This window comes from Anomaloglossus baeobatrachus, chromosome 4, assembly GCF_048569485.1.
Source record: "Anomaloglossus baeobatrachus isolate aAnoBae1 chromosome 4, aAnoBae1.hap1, whole genome shotgun sequence".
Classification (NCBI taxonomy): domain Eukaryota; kingdom Metazoa; phylum Chordata; class Amphibia; order Anura; family Aromobatidae; genus Anomaloglossus; species Anomaloglossus baeobatrachus.
In genome coordinates, this window is record NC_134356.1 from 590,410,106 (window position 1) to 590,433,220 (window position 23,115).

At 47.3% G+C, this 23,115-nt stretch overlaps 1 protein-coding gene across 3 annotated transcripts in view; it reads right to left on the reverse strand.

The window, feature by feature from the left end:
• LOC142304100 (tetraspanin-15-like) overlaps positions 1-13,524 on the reverse strand; it is a 262,757-nt gene extending 249,233 nt beyond the window's left edge. For all 3 annotated transcript variants that reach the window (XM_075346136.1, XM_075346135.1, XM_075346134.1), the window contains exon 1: positions 13,368-13,524. In XM_075346136.1, the coding sequence (XP_075202251.1) occupies positions 13,368-13,454 (87 nt within the window). In that variant the 5' untranslated portion in view covers positions 13,455-13,524. The remainder of the gene's footprint in view (positions 1-13,367) is intronic.
• Between the last annotated feature and the right edge of the window lie 9,591 nt (positions 13,525-23,115).

Below are 23,115 nucleotides of genomic sequence, written 5' to 3' on the forward strand. Positions count from 1 at the left end.
CGGAGGAATGTCCGCAGGTTTACCGCAGCTATTTACCGCAGGAATGTCCGCAGGTTTACCGCAGCTATTTCGCTGTACTACCTCAGCTATTAAATAGCTGCGGTTTCCAGCGAACAGCTGCGAGAAACCTGCGGCCGTACCTGCGGATATATCCGCAGGTGCGAGCTCCCGTGGGCACATAGCCTAAGAACCTCATGTTTGGTTTTGTAAATTTAGCCGCATTAGATCGATGTACTAGTTTCGGATTTGCAGCCCATTCATTTTTTGTACTACAGTTATATCCTATGTTTATTGTGTTTTATGGAGTACAAATATTAATACAATCCCACCTTTTCCGGCACGGATGCCCATGGGGGGCACAGCACAGTCTTGAAGCGTAACCGTACTTTCAAGTAACTTTGCAGAATAAGCTGTCCTGAGTGTACAGGACGAATAACATATGTCTTCTCACTATATGACTGTCACTCCCATGTTCAGTACTTGATCAATATTTTGGTCAGGTTTTTACCTCAGGATTTGTGGCCAAAACCAGGAGTTTGACAATTAGAGGGAAAGTATCAACATATCTGCATTTATCACCCACTCCTGGTTTTGGCTACAAATACTGAGGTAACATACTGACCAAATACTGAATGTGTGCATGTGGCCTTAAAGTTTTTCGCAATCCACTCGGAGCTGGTGGGTGGAAACAAGCTGTTGTGATCTCTGCCATACACATCATAGCACAAACATATCTGATCTTCATTCACATCTTAGCACACAGAGACAAGCTGCATCAGCATGGAGGAAGTCACATAACAGCGCTCAATTGCCTGGATGTGAATCTGCTCTGTAAGGACTTGTTTGCATTTCTCCCTCTGCCTGTTTCCTCTCACTGCTCCTCTCTCTGCTCCGCTCTCCTCCAAGGAGTATGATAACACAGTGAGGCTGGAGTTCGACTTGCCTGAGCAAGATGGATTTGCGCTGTTTTCAGAATGGAAGACAGGAGGCAGTGTGAGAGGAAGAAGTTTGCTCATAAGTGGGTGTTACGATTGAACCCTAACACTCATGTGGATGCAGAAACCATAGGAGATATAAAACCAGAAATCCACAGGTCCCAAAACAGGCTAGTACTTGCCTTAGACCTGACCATTATTTGTTCCTGCCTGACAGCGGAACCCTAAGATCACATAATGGTACCCCCACTTGTTGACGGCTGATCTTGAGTGACCTTAACTACACCCTAAACTATAAACCAAGAGTAAAGGCCCCGTCACACTAAGCAACATCGCTAGCAACATCGCTGCTAACGAACAACTTTTGTGACGTTGCTAGCGATGTTGCTGTGTGTGACATCCAGCAACAACCTGGCCCCTGCTGTGAGGTCGTTGGTTGTTGCTGAATGTCCTGGGCCATTTTTTAGTTGTTGCTGTCCCACTGTGAAGCACAGATCGCTGTGTGTGACACCAGGCTCTCTATAAAGATTGTACATTGACATTGAGGTGTTAATCACTGAAAGGGGCATGTCAGCCTGCCCTGCACATGCCAGCTAGACATAGCAATGATAATCATCAAGTGATAAAGCCTTTAGCTTAAGTAAACAAGAGCATGGATCCTGATAAGAAAGGCATAGCTGATTTTTGTTTTTCAACCTCTACAGCATGCTGGTTTCAACTTACATAGCAAAAACCTGCTGACAGTTTCCCTTTAACAGGAAACAAGAAAGTTTGCAAAGTGTGAACTTGCACAAAGACCTCTATCACATGAGTTCACTTGATATATCCGTAATACAGACGTCTACTGAAACAGGATGCATCAGTATTTGATCAGTTTTTGCATCTGTATTTTCATTCACTGCTATTTTTCTTCTATTAGGGCGAAAAAACCAATCAATTTATTCCCCATACATAATAATAGCAATCTATGCAAATACAGATGCAAGATCTGGTGAAATACTTATGCATTTTAAGCGCACCTGGACATTAATGGGCTTAATATCTGCAAAGCGGATCCATCCAGTATATTCAGCGATTGTGAAAAAAAGAAAACATCCATTTCAGACGGGATAAAATAAAAAATGCTTGTGTGAACCTGCGCTAACAGATTGATAGGAATAAAACACAAAAAAAAAATCCTGAATCCTACAGAAAGCAGCTATATTATAACTGTATTTCTAGCTCTCACAAATACTTTGACGTCTCTCCGGTCTATTAATAATCATCACAGAATGGAAATTGGTCTTCAGTAAAACAGATTGCAAATCCTCCCAAATACAGAGCGTGTAGAAGTCAGGCCCCGTTAGGTCAGCACTTCAATAGCACAAGATCTGTGGCCCTCGGCTCAGTTCTTTCCTCAGTAAGCAGTTTCTCAGAGTGAAGCCTGCAGAGACTTGTCTGACAAGAACAGACAAGAGACTATCAAAGATTGTGTGAGCTTCTTATTTATGGGAATCCATGACCTAGCCGACACCGAGCATCCAATGTAATAACCGGGACCTGAAAGCCTCTAAAAATAAGTATTTCATTTAATATGAGAGACTCATCAAAATCTGACTATGAGCATTACAGACGACGAGCCAAGACTACTGTAGTCAATCTTCATTTACAAAGTCTTTAAGACGGTAGGGAGTTAACATGGCTGAAGTTCCTTGTCTGATCTATTTAGAGCAGTTCACAGGGAAGTCATTAAATCATTGGCAATTTATGGATATGATGTCCCATATGTAGGGGCCAAACTGCCATGGCCCCTTATGATAACTAGAACAGAGTGGCACAACGTGGTCTCTGGGCTTGTGGCAGAGGCATAATGTGGTCTCTGGGCTTGTGGCAGAGGCATAATGTGGTCTCTGGGCTTGTGGCAGAGGCATAATGTGGTCTCTGGGCTTGTGGCAGAGGCATAATGTGGTCTCTGGGCTTGTGGCAGAGGCATAATGTGGTCTCTGGGCTTGTGGCAGAGGCATAATGTGGTCTCTGGGCTTGTGGCAGAGGCATAATGTGGTCTCTGGGCTTGTGGCAGAGGCATAATGTGGTCTCTGGGCTTGTGGCAGAGGCATAATGTGGTCTCTGGGCTTGTGGCAGAGACATAATGTGGTCTCTGGGCTTGTGGCAGAGGCATAATGTGGTCTCTGGGCTTGTGGCAGAGGCATAATGTGGTCTCTGGGCTTGTGGCAGAGGCATAATGTGGTCTCTGGGCTTGTGGCAGAGGCATAATGTGGTCTCTGGGCTTGTGGCAGAGGCATAATGTGGTCTCTGGGCTTGTGGCAGAGGCATTATGTGGTCTCTGGGCTTGTGGCAGAGGCATAATGTGGTCTCTGGGCTTGTGGCAGAGGCATAATGTGGTCTCTGGGCTTGTGGCAGAGGCATAATGTGGTCTCTGGGCTTGTGGCAGAGGCATAATGTGGTCTCTGGGCTTGTGGCAGAGGCATAATGTGGTCTCTGGGCTTGTGGCAGAGGCATAATGTGGTCTCTGGGCTTGTGGCAGAGGCATAATGTGGTCTCTGGGCTTGTGGCAGAGGCATAATGTGGTCTCTGGGCTTGTGGCAGAGGCATAATGTGGTCTCTGGGCTTGTGGCAGAGGCATAATGTGGTCTCTGGGCTTGTGGCAGAGGCATAATGTGGTCTCTGGGCTTGTGGCAGAGGCATAATGTGGTCTCTGGGCTTGTGGCAGAGGCATTATGTGGTCTCTGGGCTTGTGGCAGAGGCATAATGTGGTCTCTGGGCTTGTGGCAGAGGCATAATGTGGTCTCTGGGCTTGTGGCAGAGGCATAATGTGGTCTCTGGGCTTGTGGCAGAGGCATAATGTGGTCTCTGGGCTTGTGGCAGAGGCATAATGTGGTCTCTGGGCTTGTGGCAGAGGCATAATGTGGTCTCTGGGCTTGTGGCAGAGGCATAATGTGGTCTCTGGGCTTGTGGCAGAGGCATAATGTGGTCTCTGGGCTTGTGGCAGAGGCATAATGTGGTCTGTGGGCTTGTGGCAGAGGCATAATGTGGTCTGTGGGCTTGTGGCAGAGGCATAATGTGGTCTGTGGGCTTGTGGCAGAGGCATAATGTGGTCTCTGGGCTTGTGGCAGAGGCATAATGTGGTCTCTGGGCTTGTGGCAGAGGCATGACGTGGTCTCTGGGCTTGTGGCGGAGGCATGACGTGGTCTCTGGGCTTGTGGCGGAGGCATGACGTGGTCTCTGGGCTTGTGGCGGAGGCATGACGTGGTCTCTGGGCTTGTGGCGGAGGCATGACGTGGTCTCTGGGCTTGTGGCGGAGGCATGACGTGGTCTCTGGGCTTGTGGCGGAGGCATGACGTGGTCTCTGGGCTTGTGGCGGAGGCATGACATGGTCTCTGGGCTTGTGGCGGAGGCATGACATGGTCTCTGGGCTTGTGGCGGAGGCATGACATGGTCTCTGGGCTTGTGGCGGAGGCATGACATGGTCTCTGGGCTTGTGGCGGAGGCATGACATGGTCTCTGGGCTTGTGGCGGAGGCATGACATGGTCTCTGGGCTTGTGGCGGAGGCATGACATGGTCTCTGGGCTTGTGGCGGAGGCATGACATGGTCTCTGGGCTTGTGGCGGAGGCATGACATGGTCTCTGGGCTTGTGGCGGAGGCATGACATGGTCTCTGGGCTTGTGGCGGAGGCATGACATGGTCTCTGGGCTTGTGGCGGAGGCATGACATGGTCTCTGGGCTTGTGGCGGAGGCATGACATGGTCTCTGGGCTTGTGGCGGAGGCATGACATGGTCTCTGGGCTTGTGGCGGAGGCATGACATGGTCTCTGGGCTTGTGGCGGAGGCATGACATGGTCTCTGGGCTTGTGGCGGAGGCATGACATGGTCTCTGGGCTTGTGGCGGAGGCATGACATGGTCTCTGGGCTTGTGGCGGAGGCATGACATGGTCTCTGGGCTTGTGGCGGAGGCATGACATGGTCTCTGGGCTTGTGGCGGAGGCATGACATGGTCTCTGGGCTTGTGGCGGAGGCATGACATGGTCTCTGGGCTTGTGGCGGAGGCATGACATGGTCTCTGGGCTTGTGGCGGAGGCATGACATGGTCTCTGGGCTTGTGGCGGAAGCATGACATGGTCTCTGGGCTTGTGGCGGAGGCATGACATGGTCTCTGGGCTTGTGGCGGAGGCATGACATGGTCTCTGGGCTTGTGGCGGAGGCATAACATGGTCTCTGGGCTTGTGGCGGAGGCATGACATGGTCTCTGGGCTTGTGGCGGAGGCATAACGTGGTCTCTGGGCTTGTGGCGGAGGCATAACGTGGTCTCTGGGCTTGTGGCGAAGGCATAACGTGGTCTCTAGGCTTGTGGCGGAGGCATGACATGGTCTCTGGGCTTGTGGCGGAGGCATGACATGGTCTCTGGGCTAGTGGCGGAGGCATAACATGGTCTCTGGGCTTGTGGCGGAGGCATGACATGGTCTCTGGGCTTGTGGCGGAGGCATGACATGGTCTCTGGGCTTGTGGCGGAGGCATGACATGGTCTCTGGGCTTGTGGCGGAGGCATAACATGGTCTCTGGGTTTGTGGCGGAGGCATAACGTGGTCTCTGGGCTTTCAGGCAATTTGATTTAATTTTATAACTTTTAAATAAATTTGCAGATTTATCACATTATGTTATTACACTCCCCTAAAAATCATTTCAAGGGGCCGGCCATAAAGTATCTTCCTTGCTGCCTAACTTTCTATCATATGGCCTGTTGTCAAGTGTAATCCGTCTTTAATAACAGGGACCCCAGAACAGATTATAGAAATGGGGGTAGGCCTTTGCCGCTCTGCTTCTGCCCTCCATGCTTTCAGTTTGAGGCAGGGAAACCAGTGGACAATGGCATAAGCAATGAATGCTAGGAAATTATGCAGTTCCAGTACTTATAGTGCTGTCAAAATGTTACACGAGATCATTATGCACTCTGAAAGAGTGGACAATTGAAGAGCATGAGAACTAGGACTGTTCCAGGACATATTAGACTGGCATGTGTACCTAACGCAGTTTTAACTTTTTTTTTGTGGGGGCATAATCAAGACTATACTCTTCTACAGAGTCTGTGTGAAAGGACAGGTGTGATTTAAAAAAGTGCAGTGACTCAGTTTTTTTTTTTTTTTTTAATGGCACTAAGTTATAGACAACATTGGTGATCCCAGGGCTGTATATACACTTATAAGGGTATAGATACACTGTATATATTTTTTACTGGTAACTTGTTTTTATTGCACAACCCCTTTAAGGTGCACTGATGAGCCAAAATCGTCATGTCTAAGGCTATGTGCGCACGTGTGCGTATTACATGCAGTTACGCTGCGTTCTGCACCGCAGCGTAACTGCATGCGTCCTGCGTCCCCTGCACAGTCTATGGAGATTGTGCAGGAGCCGTGCGCACGTGGCATGTTAGAACGCAGCGATTCGGCTGCTTGCCGAATCGCTGCGTTCTAAGAAGTGACATGTCACTTCTTTCGTGCGTTCTGCATTCTGTCTATAGGGAGAGGCAGCATGCAGAGCGCACGAATCTGCCGGCACCATGCGCTTCAGAACGCAGCTTTTCAGCTGCGCTCTGAAGCGCACATTTTCGGTACGGTGCAGAGCGCACACGTGCGCACATAGCCTAAGGGTGCGTGCCCATGATTAGTGTTTGCAGCATTTTGGACTCAGCATGCTTCAGCTGCATCCAAAACACTGCGTTGGTAAAGTACAAGCACAGTGGATGGGATTTCTAGAAATCCCGTGGCCACTGTGCTTGTTTTTTCCCGTGCCAACTGTGCATCTTTCCAGACTGCAGCATGTCATTTGTTTGCTGCGGATTCGCATGCGTGCTCCATAGGGAGAACACAAGCAAGAGACCGCAGCGTACTGAACCCTGATTTTGGGTATGAGCAGCTGTGGTCTCCTGTGTTCTCGTGCGGAGGAGACTCGCGGCCCCGCAGGTCAGGACCCGCTGCGTCCAGGACGCAGCGAGTCCCGATTGTCGACACATACCATAAATGCACCACTAGTCAATGTACTTGTGCAGGAGTGATAATCCACATTATCCACTTGGACCACAGCTTTACAGATAAGACAGTGCACCTGCCATGTGGACAAGCACAAGCAGCTACCGGCGGACCCCATTACATCCACAATGTACGGACCTGAGGAGCCTGAGAAATTACAGGTTTTCAATCCTGAAAAATAAAAACACCACAAACAATGACAAAGCATCTACACGTTGAACCTGAGGTTGTGTGCGGCCATGTCTGCGGTCTATTAAGCAGAAGCTGAGTACAGCACATATCTGGCAGGAATCCACATCATCTGTGGTTCCCAGTTAATGAGTCAAGAGCAGACTCGTATGTGGGATGAATGTTTCCTTGTTATATCACAACACCATAAATCATGTTTTCCTTGTAAGACTGAACTGCTAACAAATGACAAGAAAAACACAAAGCATGCAGAATGGAGATAGGGATGGAGGAAGACTTCTGTCAGGCACCGTGACCGTCCACAGAAGCCACAAGAAAGAAAGTGATATCTACAAATGTCTACACCGAAAGGAAAGAGAAAGTAACTTCATGGGACTGAAAGGAAACAGCAAGATCAGGGCAGGACTAGTGAGCACATTATGGAGTGGTGTGTGAGGAGGGAAGGTAACTATGGATGGCATATTAGACTCTCTAGTGAAGAAGATTGGTCTCTCCTCAAACCAGCTTCAAAAGTGTGTCCTACTGAACACATTATGGACCCCGTAGAAGTCCTGCTAAATTGTGTCTTGTTTCTGGTCTAGAGTCCTATTTCAAAGTCATTTACCTGCGCACACTGGAAGGCACAGGCCACGTGCCCACATTGAGTATTTGGTGAGTATTTTACTTCAGTATTTGTGGCTAAAACCAGGAGTGGAACAATCAGAGAAAAAGTATAATAGAAACACGTCACCACTTCTGTATTTTTCACCCACTCCTGGTTTTGGCCACAAATTCTGAGGTAAAAAACTCATCAAATACTGAACGTGTGCACGTGGTCTTACTAAGCAACTGCGTATTTAAGGGCATGAGCAAACAATGTCTTTTTCAGACGGATTCTGCTCCGAAACCTGCATGAAAAAGCACTACTTAGAAGAAGAGACATATGTATTTTAATGAGAAACGACTTGCTCTTCATGCTTTTGAGCATCTTTTCACCATTGAAGACTTGCAAAGATGCCAAGAGGTTGAAATCCAGCTGACCATATTTCAGGCGTTTTCTGCTCTGCTATTATATGTTATTATAGAAGTCAAAAGAAAGGCTCAAAAGACTTTTTTTTATTTTTTTGCATAATGCCGGGTGGTTAAAAAAACGACTAGAAAACACAAGTAAAAAAAACGCCACAAAAATACAGGAAAAATGATAAAAAAAATATACAAAATAACAGCAGTCAAAAATGTGGGAAAAGATGATCAGGAAAAAAAAGAACCTTCCTAAAAGCATCTTCATCTTGAGGGTCTCAGTGGGTTATGTACACATCCCTTTAGGTACCTAGGATCGAAAATAGTTGCGAAGTGCAGGCAAAATGCTAAAATAAAATATTTGTGTAACTACGTCAAACGCTGGGTGCCTGGGATATGAAGGCACGTGACATTTTGATACATTTGGCACAATTTGCTCCATTTCCTTCAGAGCAGGGGTTCCCAACCAATTGTTCAGAAGCAACATGTGGCTTACGGACCTGTGACATGTGGCTCGCGGCTGTCGCGCCAAAGCTGTCTTCCAACTTGTTGCATAAGCACCAAGTGTAGCAAACAGCTATGAAGAGGGGGTCTCCAGATGGGACATTTGTGAGTCTCTCCCATAGAAGAGCACATCTGAATGGGGATAAGGTGGGAACCCCTGGAACTTGATATACTGCCTCAGTGTGATTTCTGTGGAAAAGCTTTGGCTGTCATTATACTGGTAATGGGGGCTCTGGATGTCATTACTGGGGGGAGCAGCAGCTGGTTGTGGCTCGTGACCCTCTCTCAGAGCTGAATGTGGCTCTCATAGTCAGAAAGGTTGGAGACCTCTGCTTTAGAGGTTGGTTCACGGGGAGATACCTCTGTAATAGTGGACAAGATATACAGTATGGACCCTCAGTATTCTATGGCTGGTGTATAAAGACCCCCACAGCACAGGTCTGTGGTATCAAACTGTCCATATGGTGCATAGCACTGACAGCAGGTGTAGTTAAAGTGAAATCCTATGCACTGGATCGGTGATAACTTCTGGGTCGGTAGCGGGGGTCTTAGGAACACTAAAATGTGGATCTACCACTGCGTTATTGAACATACGACACACATCTAGGAGAAGTATCATGCAAGGTGGTTTAATTCAACGTGTTTCGAAGTGTACCCCACTTCTTCATCAGGAAATCCACCAGAATGACAGACAACGTTGTCTGGCATTGTGGTGGATTTCCTGATGAAGAAGTGGGGTACACTTCGAAACGTGTTGAATTAAACCACCTTGCATGATACTTCTCCTAGACGTGTGTCCTATTTCCAGCAGCACAGTGGTAGATCCCCATTTTACAGTGTTCCTAAGTGACTTTTGGGCTTTTCTAGCATGTGGACTCTTCAGCAGCTGTTTACACACTTTATATCCAGTTGTGTGATACACAACTTAATAAGGTGAGCATATTCCCTTATTTATTTTCACTCTGTCTTTGGGTAAGACCCTATGCGCTTTTTTCCTCTCCAGCACTTTAAAGAGCATCGATTGTGAGAACGGGGCTCACAAATGCCATCAGGGTTGAGCGTTGGTCTTACACTCCATTTATTCTCTATGGCACTGAATGAACGGCGCGGTGATGCACAAGCACGGTAACAGCCTAATTCCAACAGGGGTATTCAGAGCTCTGTCTGGGGATACATTTTGCTCTCAGTGATCGGACCATCATAGAGTCACAGGATATCAGCTATCCAGTGCATAGGGGATAATGTTAAATGTTGGCAGTAACATTTCACTGCTGAAGTAAGGTAATTAAACACTGCATCTTTTTTCCATTGTTTTTTGAAAAAAGGTAGAAAAAGCGCTAACAAAACAATCAAAAGAACATCCCTAATAATTTATATAAAAATGAGAAAATGTATAACATAACTTGTAGAAAAATTTGCTATCCATGTGTTCAGTGTTTATAGCGTTCATTTTTGGCAATGGTCCCTCACCAGTACGTGGTGAGGGACCACTGCGATATCGCCATTGTGCGTACCTGCCCCCATCAGTTGTGCGACACGGGCAAATCTCTGCCCGTGTCGCACAACATCGCCCGGACCCGTCACACTACTTACCTTCCCTGCAACGTCGCTGTGACCGGCGAACCGCCTCCTTTCTAAGGGGGCGGTTCGTTCAGCGTTACAGCAGCGTCACTGAACCGCCGCCCAATAGAAGCGGAGGGGCGGAGATAAGCGGGACAAACATCCCGTCCACCTCCTTCCTTCCGCATTGTGGCCGGGACGCAGGCAAGGAGAGCTTCCTCGTTCCTGCGGTGTCACACGGAGCGATGTGTGCTGCCGCAGGAACGAGGAACAACTTCGTTACTGCTGCAGTAACGATATTTGAGAATGGACCCCCATGTCACCGATGAGCAATTTTGCATGTTTTTGCGACGATGCAAAATCGCTCATAGGTGTCACACGCAACGGCATCGCTACAACGACCGGATGTGCGTCACCAATTCCGTGACCCCCAACGAGATCACTTGAGCGATGTCGTAGCGTGTAAAGCCCGCTTTAGGGTTCGCTCACATGAGCATATAAATATAGAGATTGCACTCAGAATAATATCACTAAATGTAGCAATGCTGAGCTGCAATTTTATTTTCCTTAGCTGTTTTCGACCTAAGAAAAAAACCGCAGCATGCTGCGAGAGGTCGCAGAAATCAAACGAGACTCGTCAATACAAGTCTATGGGTGCGAGAAAAAAACGGACGAAACATGGACCATCTTAGTGGCATCCGTCTTTTTATGGATATTTTACCATTGTGTAGTATAAGACACTGGAAATGGTCTTGTAAATAAATGTACAATAATAGTTGCTGAGAAAAAACGCATGGCATACAGATAAGCAAAAAAAAAATGGCGTGACATACGGAATACCAAATAGATTTCACTTGCCCCACTTTCCTGGATAAATATCAGATAGATTTTTTATAAGCTAGTGTGAGCGAACACTAAAAGTGATCTTGCTGACAATCACGGTGTAAGTGTACACTGAATATTAGGCCGGGGTCACACTGGGGTATAGCATCCGATTATTCTCTTATGTGACAGCATCGGCTGCGATCTGCTAATGGCCCTTGGCTCAGGCTCTGCTGCGAGCGTGACCTACTGTGATCCGATACTCTCGCGTGTGAGAATAAGATCACAGGTGAGGAGGAGGAGAGATTCATTCCTCCATCTTCTCCATTGCCCGACTCGGCTTTCATCAGTGCAGTCCGATGTTTCACAGGCTCCCATAGACTTATATGGGTGCACGTGATCCGATTTGCGGAGGCACTTGCAGAATGCAACGATTTTTCGATTTTTGGGGTTTTTTTCATCATGAATCGCCATGAAAAAAAAAAAAATCACAGATCAGCTGGCCCGAGTTATACGTCAGTGTGAGGTAGCCCCAATTGTGTATACCACGGACAGCACAGGGACCCAATGTTTGCCTATGTGCTCATTCACATGGAATTCAGAAGTCCGTGTCTCACGCTCCATACATAGACCCCAATGACTGACCCTACGGAAGACTCTGGCCCCCGGCAGGAGACTACGTAATCCGGACATCTGTCCTCACACCAGGTCTCATTCTGATGTCATTTATTTTCCATACAGAAAAACCGAGAAAAGAAAGACCAACTTTAACCAGTGTACTATGGTGGATCCGATTTCATCCACTTTTTGTCAGTGTCCATTTTCCCCATCAGGCTCTGGCATCTGCATTTTTCAGATGCAAAAAAAAAATCTAAGTGTCAACTAATTAAATTAAAAAAAAATGCACGGGATTATAACGGATCTGTGTGCCGTCCATGAAATCCAGAGAACTCGAACACGAGGGGGGCAGCACAACATTGGGACACTGGGGGCAGGGGGGCTCTGGGGAGGCAGCGGGGCACTTGGGACAGGAAAGGAAGGCAGCGGGACACTTGGGACAGCAACGCTGGGGGCAACAGGGAATGGGGTAACACTAAGGTGGTAGCGGATCACAGGTGGAAGCAAAGGATGGGGCAGCAGGTACTGGGGGACACTAGGGAGGCACTGGAGGACACTAGGGAGGCGGTGGGGCACTGCGTTAACAATGGGGATACTGGATACTGGGGGCAGTGGGACACTGGGGGGCAGGGAGAAACTGGGAAGACTGCGGGGCACTGAGGGGCAGCTGGACACTGGGGGACAGGGGGACACTAAGAGCTGGAGGGTAGTTGGGACACGTGTGGGGAAAGCAGAGGGACACTGGGGGGGGCAGAGGGACACTGGGGGGGGCAGAGGGACACTGGGGGGGGCAGAGGGACACTAAGGTCTGGGGGATAGTGGGGACACTGGGGGGGCAGGGGGACACTGGTGGGGGGGAAGGCAGAGGGACACTGGGGGGGCAGAGGGACACTGGGGGGGCAGAAGGACACTGGGGGGGCAGAGGGACACTAAAGTCTGGGGGATAGTGGGGACACTAAGGTCTGGGGGATAGTGGGGACACTGGGGGGGCAGGGGGACACTGGTGGGGGGAAGGCAGGGGGACAGAGGGACACTAAGGTCTGGGGGATAGTGGGGACACTGGGGAGGGGCAGAGGGACACTAAGGTCTGGGGGATAGTGGGGACACTGGGGGGGCAGAGGGACACTAAGGTCTGGGGGATAGTGGGGACACTGGGGGGAGCAGGGGGACACTGGTGGGGGGGGAAGGCAGAGGGACACTGGGGGGGGCAGAGGAACACTGGGGGGGGGCAGAAGGACACTAAAGTCTGGGGGATAGTGGGGACACTAAGGTCTGGGGGATAGTGGGGAGACTGGGGGGGCAGGGGGGACACTGGTGGGGGGAAGGCAGAGGGACACTGGGGGGGCAGAGGGACACTAAGGTCTGGGGGATAGTGGGGACACTGGGGAGGGGCAGAGGGACACTGGGGGGCAAGGATACACTGCTCCCTTGGTCCGGGCTCCCATTCTATCACAATGTGGATTTCCAGCAGTGACGCTTCCAGCACATCCCCCATCTCATTGTCCATCTCTCGGCGCTGGGCACCGTCCTGTCATTTGCATTATACACAGTATATGTATATATCCATGCACGGCTCCGGTGCCGCCGCAGACCACACCTCCACACGGCACAATGACACCCGCCGCTGGTTGGCTGCAGCCGCCGCCATACCCCGTACTGTATACTATGGGCAGAGAATGGGCATTGTATCTGCAGCCGCTCCCCACACCGGCACCTACCGAGAACAGCGTGGAGTAGAAGGACAGGGAGAACTTGATGCAGTAGTAGGTCCGCAGTGTGGCCCTCCATGTGTCGGTGCCGGCCATAGCTGCTGCTCACATGCACGGCGCCGTGCGCTCCCCGGTCATTGTCTCTGTGCTGCACACACGGCACTTCCGCATGGGGAGAGAGAAAGTGCACGGGGAGGGGACACGGTAACCCCCACTGCTGAGAACGGAGAGTGTCACTGCACCTGCCGCTCACTCCAGTGTGTACAGTGTGTGTATAGTGTATATGTATATATACAGTGTGTGTGTATAGTGTGTATACAGTGTGTGTATAGTGTGTATACAGTGTGTGCGTACACAGTGTGTGTGTATGTATATATACAGTGTGTGTGTGTGTATACAGTGTGTGTGTATATAGTGTGTATGTATATATACAGTGTGTGTATACAGTGTGTGTGTGTGTGTGTGTATACAGTGTGTGTATAGTGTGTATGTATATATACAGTGTGTGTATACAGTGTGTATGTATATATACAATGTGTGTATGTATATATACACAGTGTGTGTGTGTGTATACAGTGTGTGTGCGTACACTGCGTGTGTGTGTGTATGTATATATACAGTGTGTGTGTGTATACAGTGTGTGTGTGTGTGTATACAGTGTGTGTGTGTGTGTGTATACAGTGTGTGTGCGTACACTGCGTGTGTGTGTGTGTGTGTGTGTGTATGTATATATACAGTGTGTGTGTATGTATTTATACAGTGTGTGTGTGTAAACAGTGTGTGTGTACAGTGTATGTAAACAGTGGGGCTATATATGTATACAGTATGGGTGTATATGTATGCAGTGTGTATGGGTGTGTGCATGTGTATACAGTATATGCATGCAGTGTGGGTGTGTACAGTGTGTGTGTGTATACAGTTTGGATGTATATTGTGTGTGTGTACAGTTTTTGTGTGTGTGGATGTATACAATGTGGTGTGTGTGTACAGTGTATGTATACAGTGTGGATGTATGTGTGTACATTATATGTATACAGTATGGGTATATGTGTGTACAGTGTATGTATACATTGTGGCAGGGGCGTAACTAGAGTTTGATGGGCCCCAGTGCAACGTTCAGACCTGGGCCCCCCTCCACGTACATCGACATTTAGGGTACAGGATAATGACACTGACACTCTGGGTACAGGATAATCACGCTGACACTTGGCTCTTACCCACAGCACCCAGATTTCCCATGATCTGAAATCCCTCTATCAGCACCCAGCTTTCCTATGTTCTGATATCCATCTTGTCCTCGGCACACTGCTTCCCCATGCTCTGCTATACATCTTTCCCTCAGCACCCAGCTTTCCTATATCAGAGCATGGGAAAGCTGGGTGCTGAGACATGATGTATATCAGAGCATGGGAAAGCTGGGTGCTGAGAGAAGATGTATAGCAGAGCATGGGAAAGCTGGGTGCTGAGAGAAGATGTATAGCAGAGCATGGGAAAGCTGGGTGCTGAGGGAAAAGAGCCCTTTTCCCTCAGCACAAAACGTTCCCATCCCATGCTTGTATCTTTGTCCTCACTTGTATATGGTTCTCCAAATATAATAATGGCACCCACATAGCCTTCCAAATAGTATAAAGGGTCCCACATAACCCTTCATATATTATAATGCACCCCATAGTCCTCCATGTATTATAATGCATTTCCCATAGTTCTCCATGCATTATAATTCACCCCATAGTATTCAATATATAATACTGCACCACATAGTCCTCCATATATTATAATGCACCCCCATAATCCTCCATGTATAAAGTAGCCCTTCAATTATTATCTTGAATTTCTCATAGTTCTCTATGTATTATATTTCACCCCATAGTTCTCCATGTATTACACTGCACCACATAGGCCTCCATATATTATAATGCAGCCCTATAGTCCTCCTTGTATAAAGTAGCCCTCCAATTATTATAATGAATTTCTCATAGTTCTCCATATATTATAATTCACCCCATAGTTCTCCATATATTATACTGCACCACATAGTCCCCAATGTTTTATAATGCACCCCCATAGTCCATGTATAAGGTAGCCTCCATAGTCCTCCATATATTATAATGTAGCCCCCATAGTCCTATATGTATTATAACGCAACCCCATAAAACTTCATATTGCATTATGCAGCCCCATACTCCTCCATGCATAAGGCACCCCTATATTCCATGTATAAGGTGTCCTTCATTTTGTATTATGCAGCCCCACCAGACCTCCATATATAATAATGCAGCCAGCCTCTCCAGGCCTCCATGTATAATAATGCAGCCAGCCTCCTCAGGCCTCCATGTATAATGTAGCAGCCAGCTTCTCCAGGCCTCCATGTATAACAATGCACCCAGCCTCCTCAGGCCTCCATGTATAATATAGCACCCAGTCTCTCCAGACCACCTCCATGTATAACAATGCACCCAGCCTCCTCAGGCCTCCATGTATAATATAGCAGCCAGCCTCTCCAGGCCTCCATGTATAACAATGCACCCAGCCTCCTCAGGCCTCCATGTATAATGCAGTATCTCTAGGCCTCCATGTATAATGCAGTATCTCCAGGCCTCCATGTATAATAATGCAGCTTCCCCAGACCTCCATGTATAAAGCAGCCTCTCCAGGCCTCCATGTATAATAATGCACCCAGCCTCCTCAGGACTCCATGTATAATATAGCAGCCAGCCTCTCCAGGCCTCCATGTATAACAATGCACCCAGCCTCCTCAGGCCTCCATGTATGATGCAGTATCTCTAGGCCTCCATGTATAATGCAGTTTCTCCAGGCCTCCATGTATAATAATGCAGCTTCCCCAGACCTCCATGTATAAAGCAGCCTCTCCAGGCCTCCATGTATAATAATGCAGCCACCCCAGACCTCCATATATAATGCAGCCTCCCCAGACCTCCATGTATAAAGCAGCCTCTACAGGCCTCCATGTAGTGTAGAAAGCAGCCTCTCCAGGCCTCCATATATAATGCAGCCTCCTCAGACCTCCATGTATAAAGCAGCCTCTCCAGGCCTCCATATATAATGCAGCCTCCTCAGACCTCCATGTATAAAGCAGCCTCTCCAGACCTCCATGTATAATAATGCAGCTACCCCAGACCTCCACATATAATGCAGCCTCCTCAGACCTCCATGTATAAAGCAGCCTCTCCAGGCTTCCATATACAATAATGCAGCTTCCCCAGAACTGCCTTCCCAAGCCTCTGGCCACCGTTTACTCACTTATATTAAAAAAAAAAAAACAAGTACTCACCTTCTCTCTTCCTTCCACCGCTGCTGTCTTCCCCGCTGCTCGTTCTCCCGGTGCTGCGGTCGGCGTCCTCCTGTCCTGCACTCTGTGCACTCAGCACAGCAGTCACTCGGGAGTGACGTCATCGCACAGGGGGAGAATGGTGATGCATAGCACGGCACCGGCCGCGCTATGCTTCATCATTACTGTGCGCGGTGACGGGGGAGACGCTGCAGCCGCTGACACCAGGCAGGGGGCCCCGGTGCCGCCGCTGACATCACTCAGGGGAACCCGGTGTCGGCGGCGGCAGCAGGTCAAATAGCGGCCGCGAGGTCTGTGACAGATCAGCGCAGCTCCTCTCACACCGACAGGAGCTGGCTGCTGATCTGCCTGGCGGCCACCGGGCCCCTAACCTCCCGGGCCCGGTCGCGATCGCCACCGCTGCGACCGCGGTAGTTACGCCACTGCATTGTGGGTATATGTGTGTACACTATGTATACAGTGTGAGTATATGTGTGCGTACAGTGTTGGTATACATGTATGGGTGTACAGTGTGAGTGTACACTTCCGTTGACAGAAAAATAATCTACAGCTCCTGGCAAAAAATTGCATCAAAACCGGGAATATGGTGTAAAAATGTCAGCACCAAAACTGCATCCCTTGGCAAAAAAAACAACGCCCGGTTTTCTGCTAGGAGATGCAGGTCTGTGAACTCTGAGATGACTGAGTTTAATGAGGTTACCCAAGGTCAGCTTCTCTGAGGTCACAGGTGGAGGACCGTGGGAACCTTCAGGTGTGACCGAAAATAAACTGAGTGATGTCACCGCTCATTGCTGTGGCTAAGTCAGTCTCTGCCTGATGCCCATAGCATACGGATATATTCTGCACACTGTGACTTCAGTATGTATGTAGCAGAGCTGGAATTGTCGTTGGACCTTGTGTGGATTACGTCAGAACTGGGTGTTTGGGGTTAATACATTTAAGAAAGATGGTGGGGTTTTTTTTGTAATTTATTTCAAATAAAGGATTTTTTCAGTGTTTGTGTTTATTTCTTTTTACTTACAGATTGGTAATGGGGGGTCTCATAGACTTTCCTCATTACTAGTCTAGGGCTTAGTGGCAGATTTGAGCTGTCATTAACCCCTTATTGCCACCGCATTAGGGCAATCGAGTTGAGCTGCGTAAAGTTACAGGATTGTCACATCTAATGGATATGACAATCCCGGGTGGCTGTAGGGTGCTATTTTTAGGCTAGGGGGACAAATAACCATGGGCCTCCCCAGTCAAAATTGCCACTCTGGTTTTTTAAATAATTTATTTAAATAATTTAAAAAAAAGCTGCAAGCCCTTATTTTGATACACAACCAAGATAAGCGCATGGACGGGCGCTGCAGCCTGCTTTACCTGTGCTGGGTATCATAATATGGGGGACCCTATGCCAATTTTTTATTAATTTTCTTTTACATCAATAGAAACGCACACACAGCACCTGTGATTGAAAGCAGTCACACACGCTGCCACTCAGGGTGGGGGTGTGTCTGGCTGCAACCAATAAGAGATGCAGGACTGGCAGTGGGCGGGGGAAGCAATGCATATGCATGAAGGATAATGAGCGGCCCCGGAAACAGTATGAGCAGCCCGGACACAGAGTTACAGCTGCTGGTGAAGTGTAATGCACCTGCTGTCCCCTTTTTCTCTTTATTTTTCCTTTTATTTTTTTAATTACCCTAGTTGCCAGATCTGGATCGTTACCCGGAGTTCCATGAGAACTCCGGGCCCGGGGTCAGTGCTCGGGTACTTGGGAACCCACATGAATCTGGACTTTACAGTCCGCCCATCACTAGTTAAGAGCAGTTGGATGCTTGGATGGGCAGGACTCGAGTACCCGAGTATAATGGAAGTCAATGGGGGACTCAAGCATTTTTCCGGGAAATCTGGAAAAATGCTTCAGGTCCTCATTGAGGTCCGCTGTACTCTGGTACTAGAGTCACGCCCTCCAAGAATTAAACTGCTTTTAATAAGTACCAAGCACCCGAGCATGGTAGTGGTCGCCTATCACTAGTCATTTCCATTGATACATATTATCGCCTATGTGTGAGGCTGGTTTCAGACGTCCATGTTTCAGGTACGTATGTTATCCGTTTTTAACACGGATGCCACACATACACGTTATCTTTTGCTGTTACTCACACGTCTGTGTTTTCACACGGACCGTGTTTCCTCTCATGACCCCGCACGCGTACACACAGGCATGTCCATTTTTTCTCCGGCAGCACGGGTGTCACACGGATTGCACACTGATGTGATCCGTGTGACATGTACCGGAGAAATCACGGGTCTTTTTAATAAAAAGATTTTCTATATTTACCTCTCTCCAGCGATGCTGCCTCCCGCTCCTGACCCCCACTCATTATACTCACTGAATATTCAGTGCCCTGTGGAGCTGGAAGCCGGAGCATCGTGGGGACTTCAGTGCCGGGGACCGCATCGTTGGGTGAGTATACAGCAGATTGTGTGTGTGTGTGTTTTCAGTGTATACGTGCATGTGCGCTATGTGTGTGTATGTGCTCGGTGTATCCATGTGTGTCTGCATATATATATATATATATATATATATATATATATATATATGTGTGTATATGTACTCAGTGTGTGTGTATGTAGTGAGAACCTGGAAGCCGGATCATCGTGGGGACGGCATCAGGGACTCATCACAGTTCCCAATGAACTCTGATGAACCCGTGAAGCTGTAGCGCGAGTGTTAAGGGGGGTCATCAGGATGTCATCAGAGTTCATTGGGAACTCCAATGACCTCCTGGATGTCACTGTGCTTGCAGAATACTCACCTGTCCCCGCGGTGCTGTATCCAGCACTGTCCCGCGCTGCTCCTACTTCCAGCTTCTGGGTGCGGTGAATAATCGATGAATGTAATGAGCGGGGGTCAGGAGCGGGAGGCAGCATAGCCGGAGACAGCAGGTACATATGGAAAATCTTTTTATTTCACAGACCCGTGTTTTCTCCGGTACCTGTCACACGTATGACCATAACCATGCATGTGACTGGTACCTGATTAAACACGGACGTCTGAAACCGGCCTGAAATGCAGTATTATGGCCGTGTCCATAGTGAGAATAAAGAGGAAACAACTTTTAACCACATAGAGATAATGAGAGAAGTGGTTGTGTGGCCGTACGTAAAGTTCCTTCCTAAAGAATCCAACATATTCTTTTCCTTTACTAAAAATAGCTTTGCGTAGTGTGCACTAAGCAGCACAATAGCCGCCAACACATACAGCATACAGCATTCCCTCTGTAATAGGATAATTTGAGATAACTCAGATAATAATATAATAATTCTTCACTTATATATCGCCATTAATTCCATAGCGCTTTCCATACATCAGCATCAGGCTTTCTTTACTCAGTCTTTTTTTGCAGTGACTTTTCCTCGTGATTTTAATATTCTCTTAAAAGCTTTTTTGCACTTTTTTATATACATACGCAAAACACCGGGGACTCGAAAATGCTCCATTTCCAATCTGATAAATCGACTACAGAATTGATTGGTGTAAAAAACTCAATACACAGTAATGCTTTTTTTTAAAACATTGCAAATCTCTGTACAGCTGCACTTTTGAACACATTTATAGAGACATTTTGCAGGGAATTTGGGGTGTAGTGTTTAAGCCATTTTAAACAACCTTAAGAAACACTCAAAAGTAGCAGCCCCATCAGCATGGGTTTTTTCTAAATAAAAGCTAACAAAAATGTGCATTATATATATTGTTTTTTACATGTCTATAGATATTTAACTAATATTTAATCACAGTGGGTTTAAAATGAAAGTATATTAATATATTTGGTTTGGGGTTGTTTTGCCTGTCCATGCACCAGAAAAGCAAATCCACTCCAGATGTGGACTTGAAAATCAAGAAAAGAACAAAATGGATATGCACCAAATTTGCCAAAAGATTTATGAAGCAAGTCACTTAAAGGAATCTGTCAAAAGGATTTCATCTGCCAAACTTTATATACACATGTAGCTCTTGCAAATACAAGGTCATTTATACCTTTACATGGCTAGTCCAATCCTCCAGGATTGAGAAATCACTATTTGAATCAATATGCAAATGAGGCTAAAGTGCTTCCGGTATGTGGAAGATCTTCCTGAATCTTTATAACTTTGGCTTTATTCCCTGCGCGGCTTTCTTCTGCTCGACTGACAGCTCCTTTGTTGAAATCACACAGCAAAGAAGACTATACTTGGTGAGGAATAGAGCTGGACTGGCAGAGGTCAGGAAGATCTTCCACAAACAAGAAGCACTTCAGCCTCATTTGCATAATGATTCAAACACAGATTTCTGGGAGAAATTGACTAGTTAGCTAAAAGTTTGAATGGACTTGTCTTTGGAAGAGCTACATACGCATATAAACAATTTGGGAGGGGGGTGGAATCTTGCTGACAGATTCATTTTAAGTCCATGTGCGCACTTTGCGTTCAGTTAGTTGCAGTTCTAAACGCATCCTCTGGCAGAAATTGTCTTTGTCAAATTTGGTTTTGACCACAAAAACGCTAAAATTACGCTTGTGTTTTTACCGCGTTTTACATGCTTTTTCATTTCTTAAAGTCAGATGCGTTTTGAATACAAATACACGACTAAATAAAGTTTAAACATACAAACACTATGAAAAAAAGGAAAAAAATGATAACAAATATGATTAAAATCATATACAAAATAGCTAATTTTATTAAAATTATAACTATGTTCTAATATTTATGTATAAAATAACGTTAAATTATGGATTTTCATTAATTTAAGCGTGCTTTACACACTGCGACATCACTAGCCGATGCTAGCGATGGCGAACGTGATAGCCCCCGCAAACTATCGATATGCCGATATGTGAAGATCGCTGCCTTAGCGAACATTATCGCTTCACTACGGCAGCGTCACACGTACTTACCTGCTCGGCGACGTCGCTGTGACTGGCGAACCGCCTCCTTTCTAAGGGGGCGGTTCGCTCGGCGTCACAGCGACGTCACTAAGCGGCCGCCCAATTAAAGCAGAGGGGCGGAGATGAGCGGGCTGAACATCCCGCCCACCTTCTTCCTGCCTCATTCCTGGCGTGTGGCAGGTAAGGAGAGGTTCCTCGTTCCTATGGCGTCACACGTAGCGATGTGTGCTGCCGCAGGGACAAGGATCAACTTTGCCCAAGCGACAGCAGCGATAATTGGGAGAGGACCCCCATGTCAACGAGGAGCGATTTTGGACGTTTTTGCAACAATCCAAAATTGCTCCTAGGAGTCACACGCTATGACATCACTACAGCGGCCGGATGTGCGTCACAAAATCCGTGACCCCAACGAGATCGCTGTAGTAATCTCGTAGCGTGTAAAGCCACCCTTAATTGTCGGACTATGTGTGTGTGTAAAGGGGACATATCATGCCCTTAATATAAAGTCAAAAACGCATGCGTTTATTTTGTCAAAAAAGCATGTAAAACGCTGGGATTTTGATTTAGGATGCGTTTTGAAAGTTCTCATTGACTCTAATGTTAGCAAAACGCTGCCAAAATGGCAAAAACAATTGACATGCTGCTTCTTTACACGCAGAGATTTTGCCAAATTTTCTGCAACTGAAACGCTGCGTTTTAAACAGCATTGTGCGCACAAGAAATCCCTATTTCCCATAGACTTTGCTTGAAAATCAAAACGCATGCATTTTGGCATTAAAACGCTGCGGTTTAAAACGCTGCGGAAACGCAAGAAAAAAACGCAAAGTGCGCACACAGCCTAATACATATCCCGTGTGTAAAAGCAGCCGATGTCACCACTGCTAGCCAAGGTATTAAATGGATTTAGACTCTATGCAACAAAATACATTGAATCTATGACTTCCAACATGGGATCACACAAACATGAGAATCTCAGCGCACATTTTGATCAGTGTGTGAGCCCATCTGCCAATGACAACGTGACCTCTTTTTGATGGAACCCTATGTTAAAGACTTCTTATGTGACAAGGCCTCACATGATCTGGTGTAGTAGGTGGTTGAGTCCCCATACTGTTTATGCCATTTTTCTGACTGTAAAAGATGTGTTTTATACTAAGTATATTGTAGGTGGTGTTGTAAAAAAAAGGAAAAAATAAGATCCTGCTCACCCCGTCCTCAGGAGGTCACTCGGCCGAACGGTGCATGCACTCAGGTGTTGTTGAGTATTAAAATGCAGCAAAATTAGTACTGTGTAGCAGCCGGCATCATCTAGCGGTCGGACAGGAGCAGCAGTAGGTTAGATGTTAGATAAGATGGGGTTGAGCCAAATGGGGGAGAAGTGACAGCTGTTAAGTGGGTTGGCTATTGGTGAGGTCCTCTTAGGGTGCCAGTTCTGACTGTGTTAGGGCCAGTCAGGGAAACCTGAGGTAACTTTGAGAGGGCTGGAGGCTACAGCTCAACCCGGCGGGCTCAGGGAAGTTGTAAAGGTGGCTTT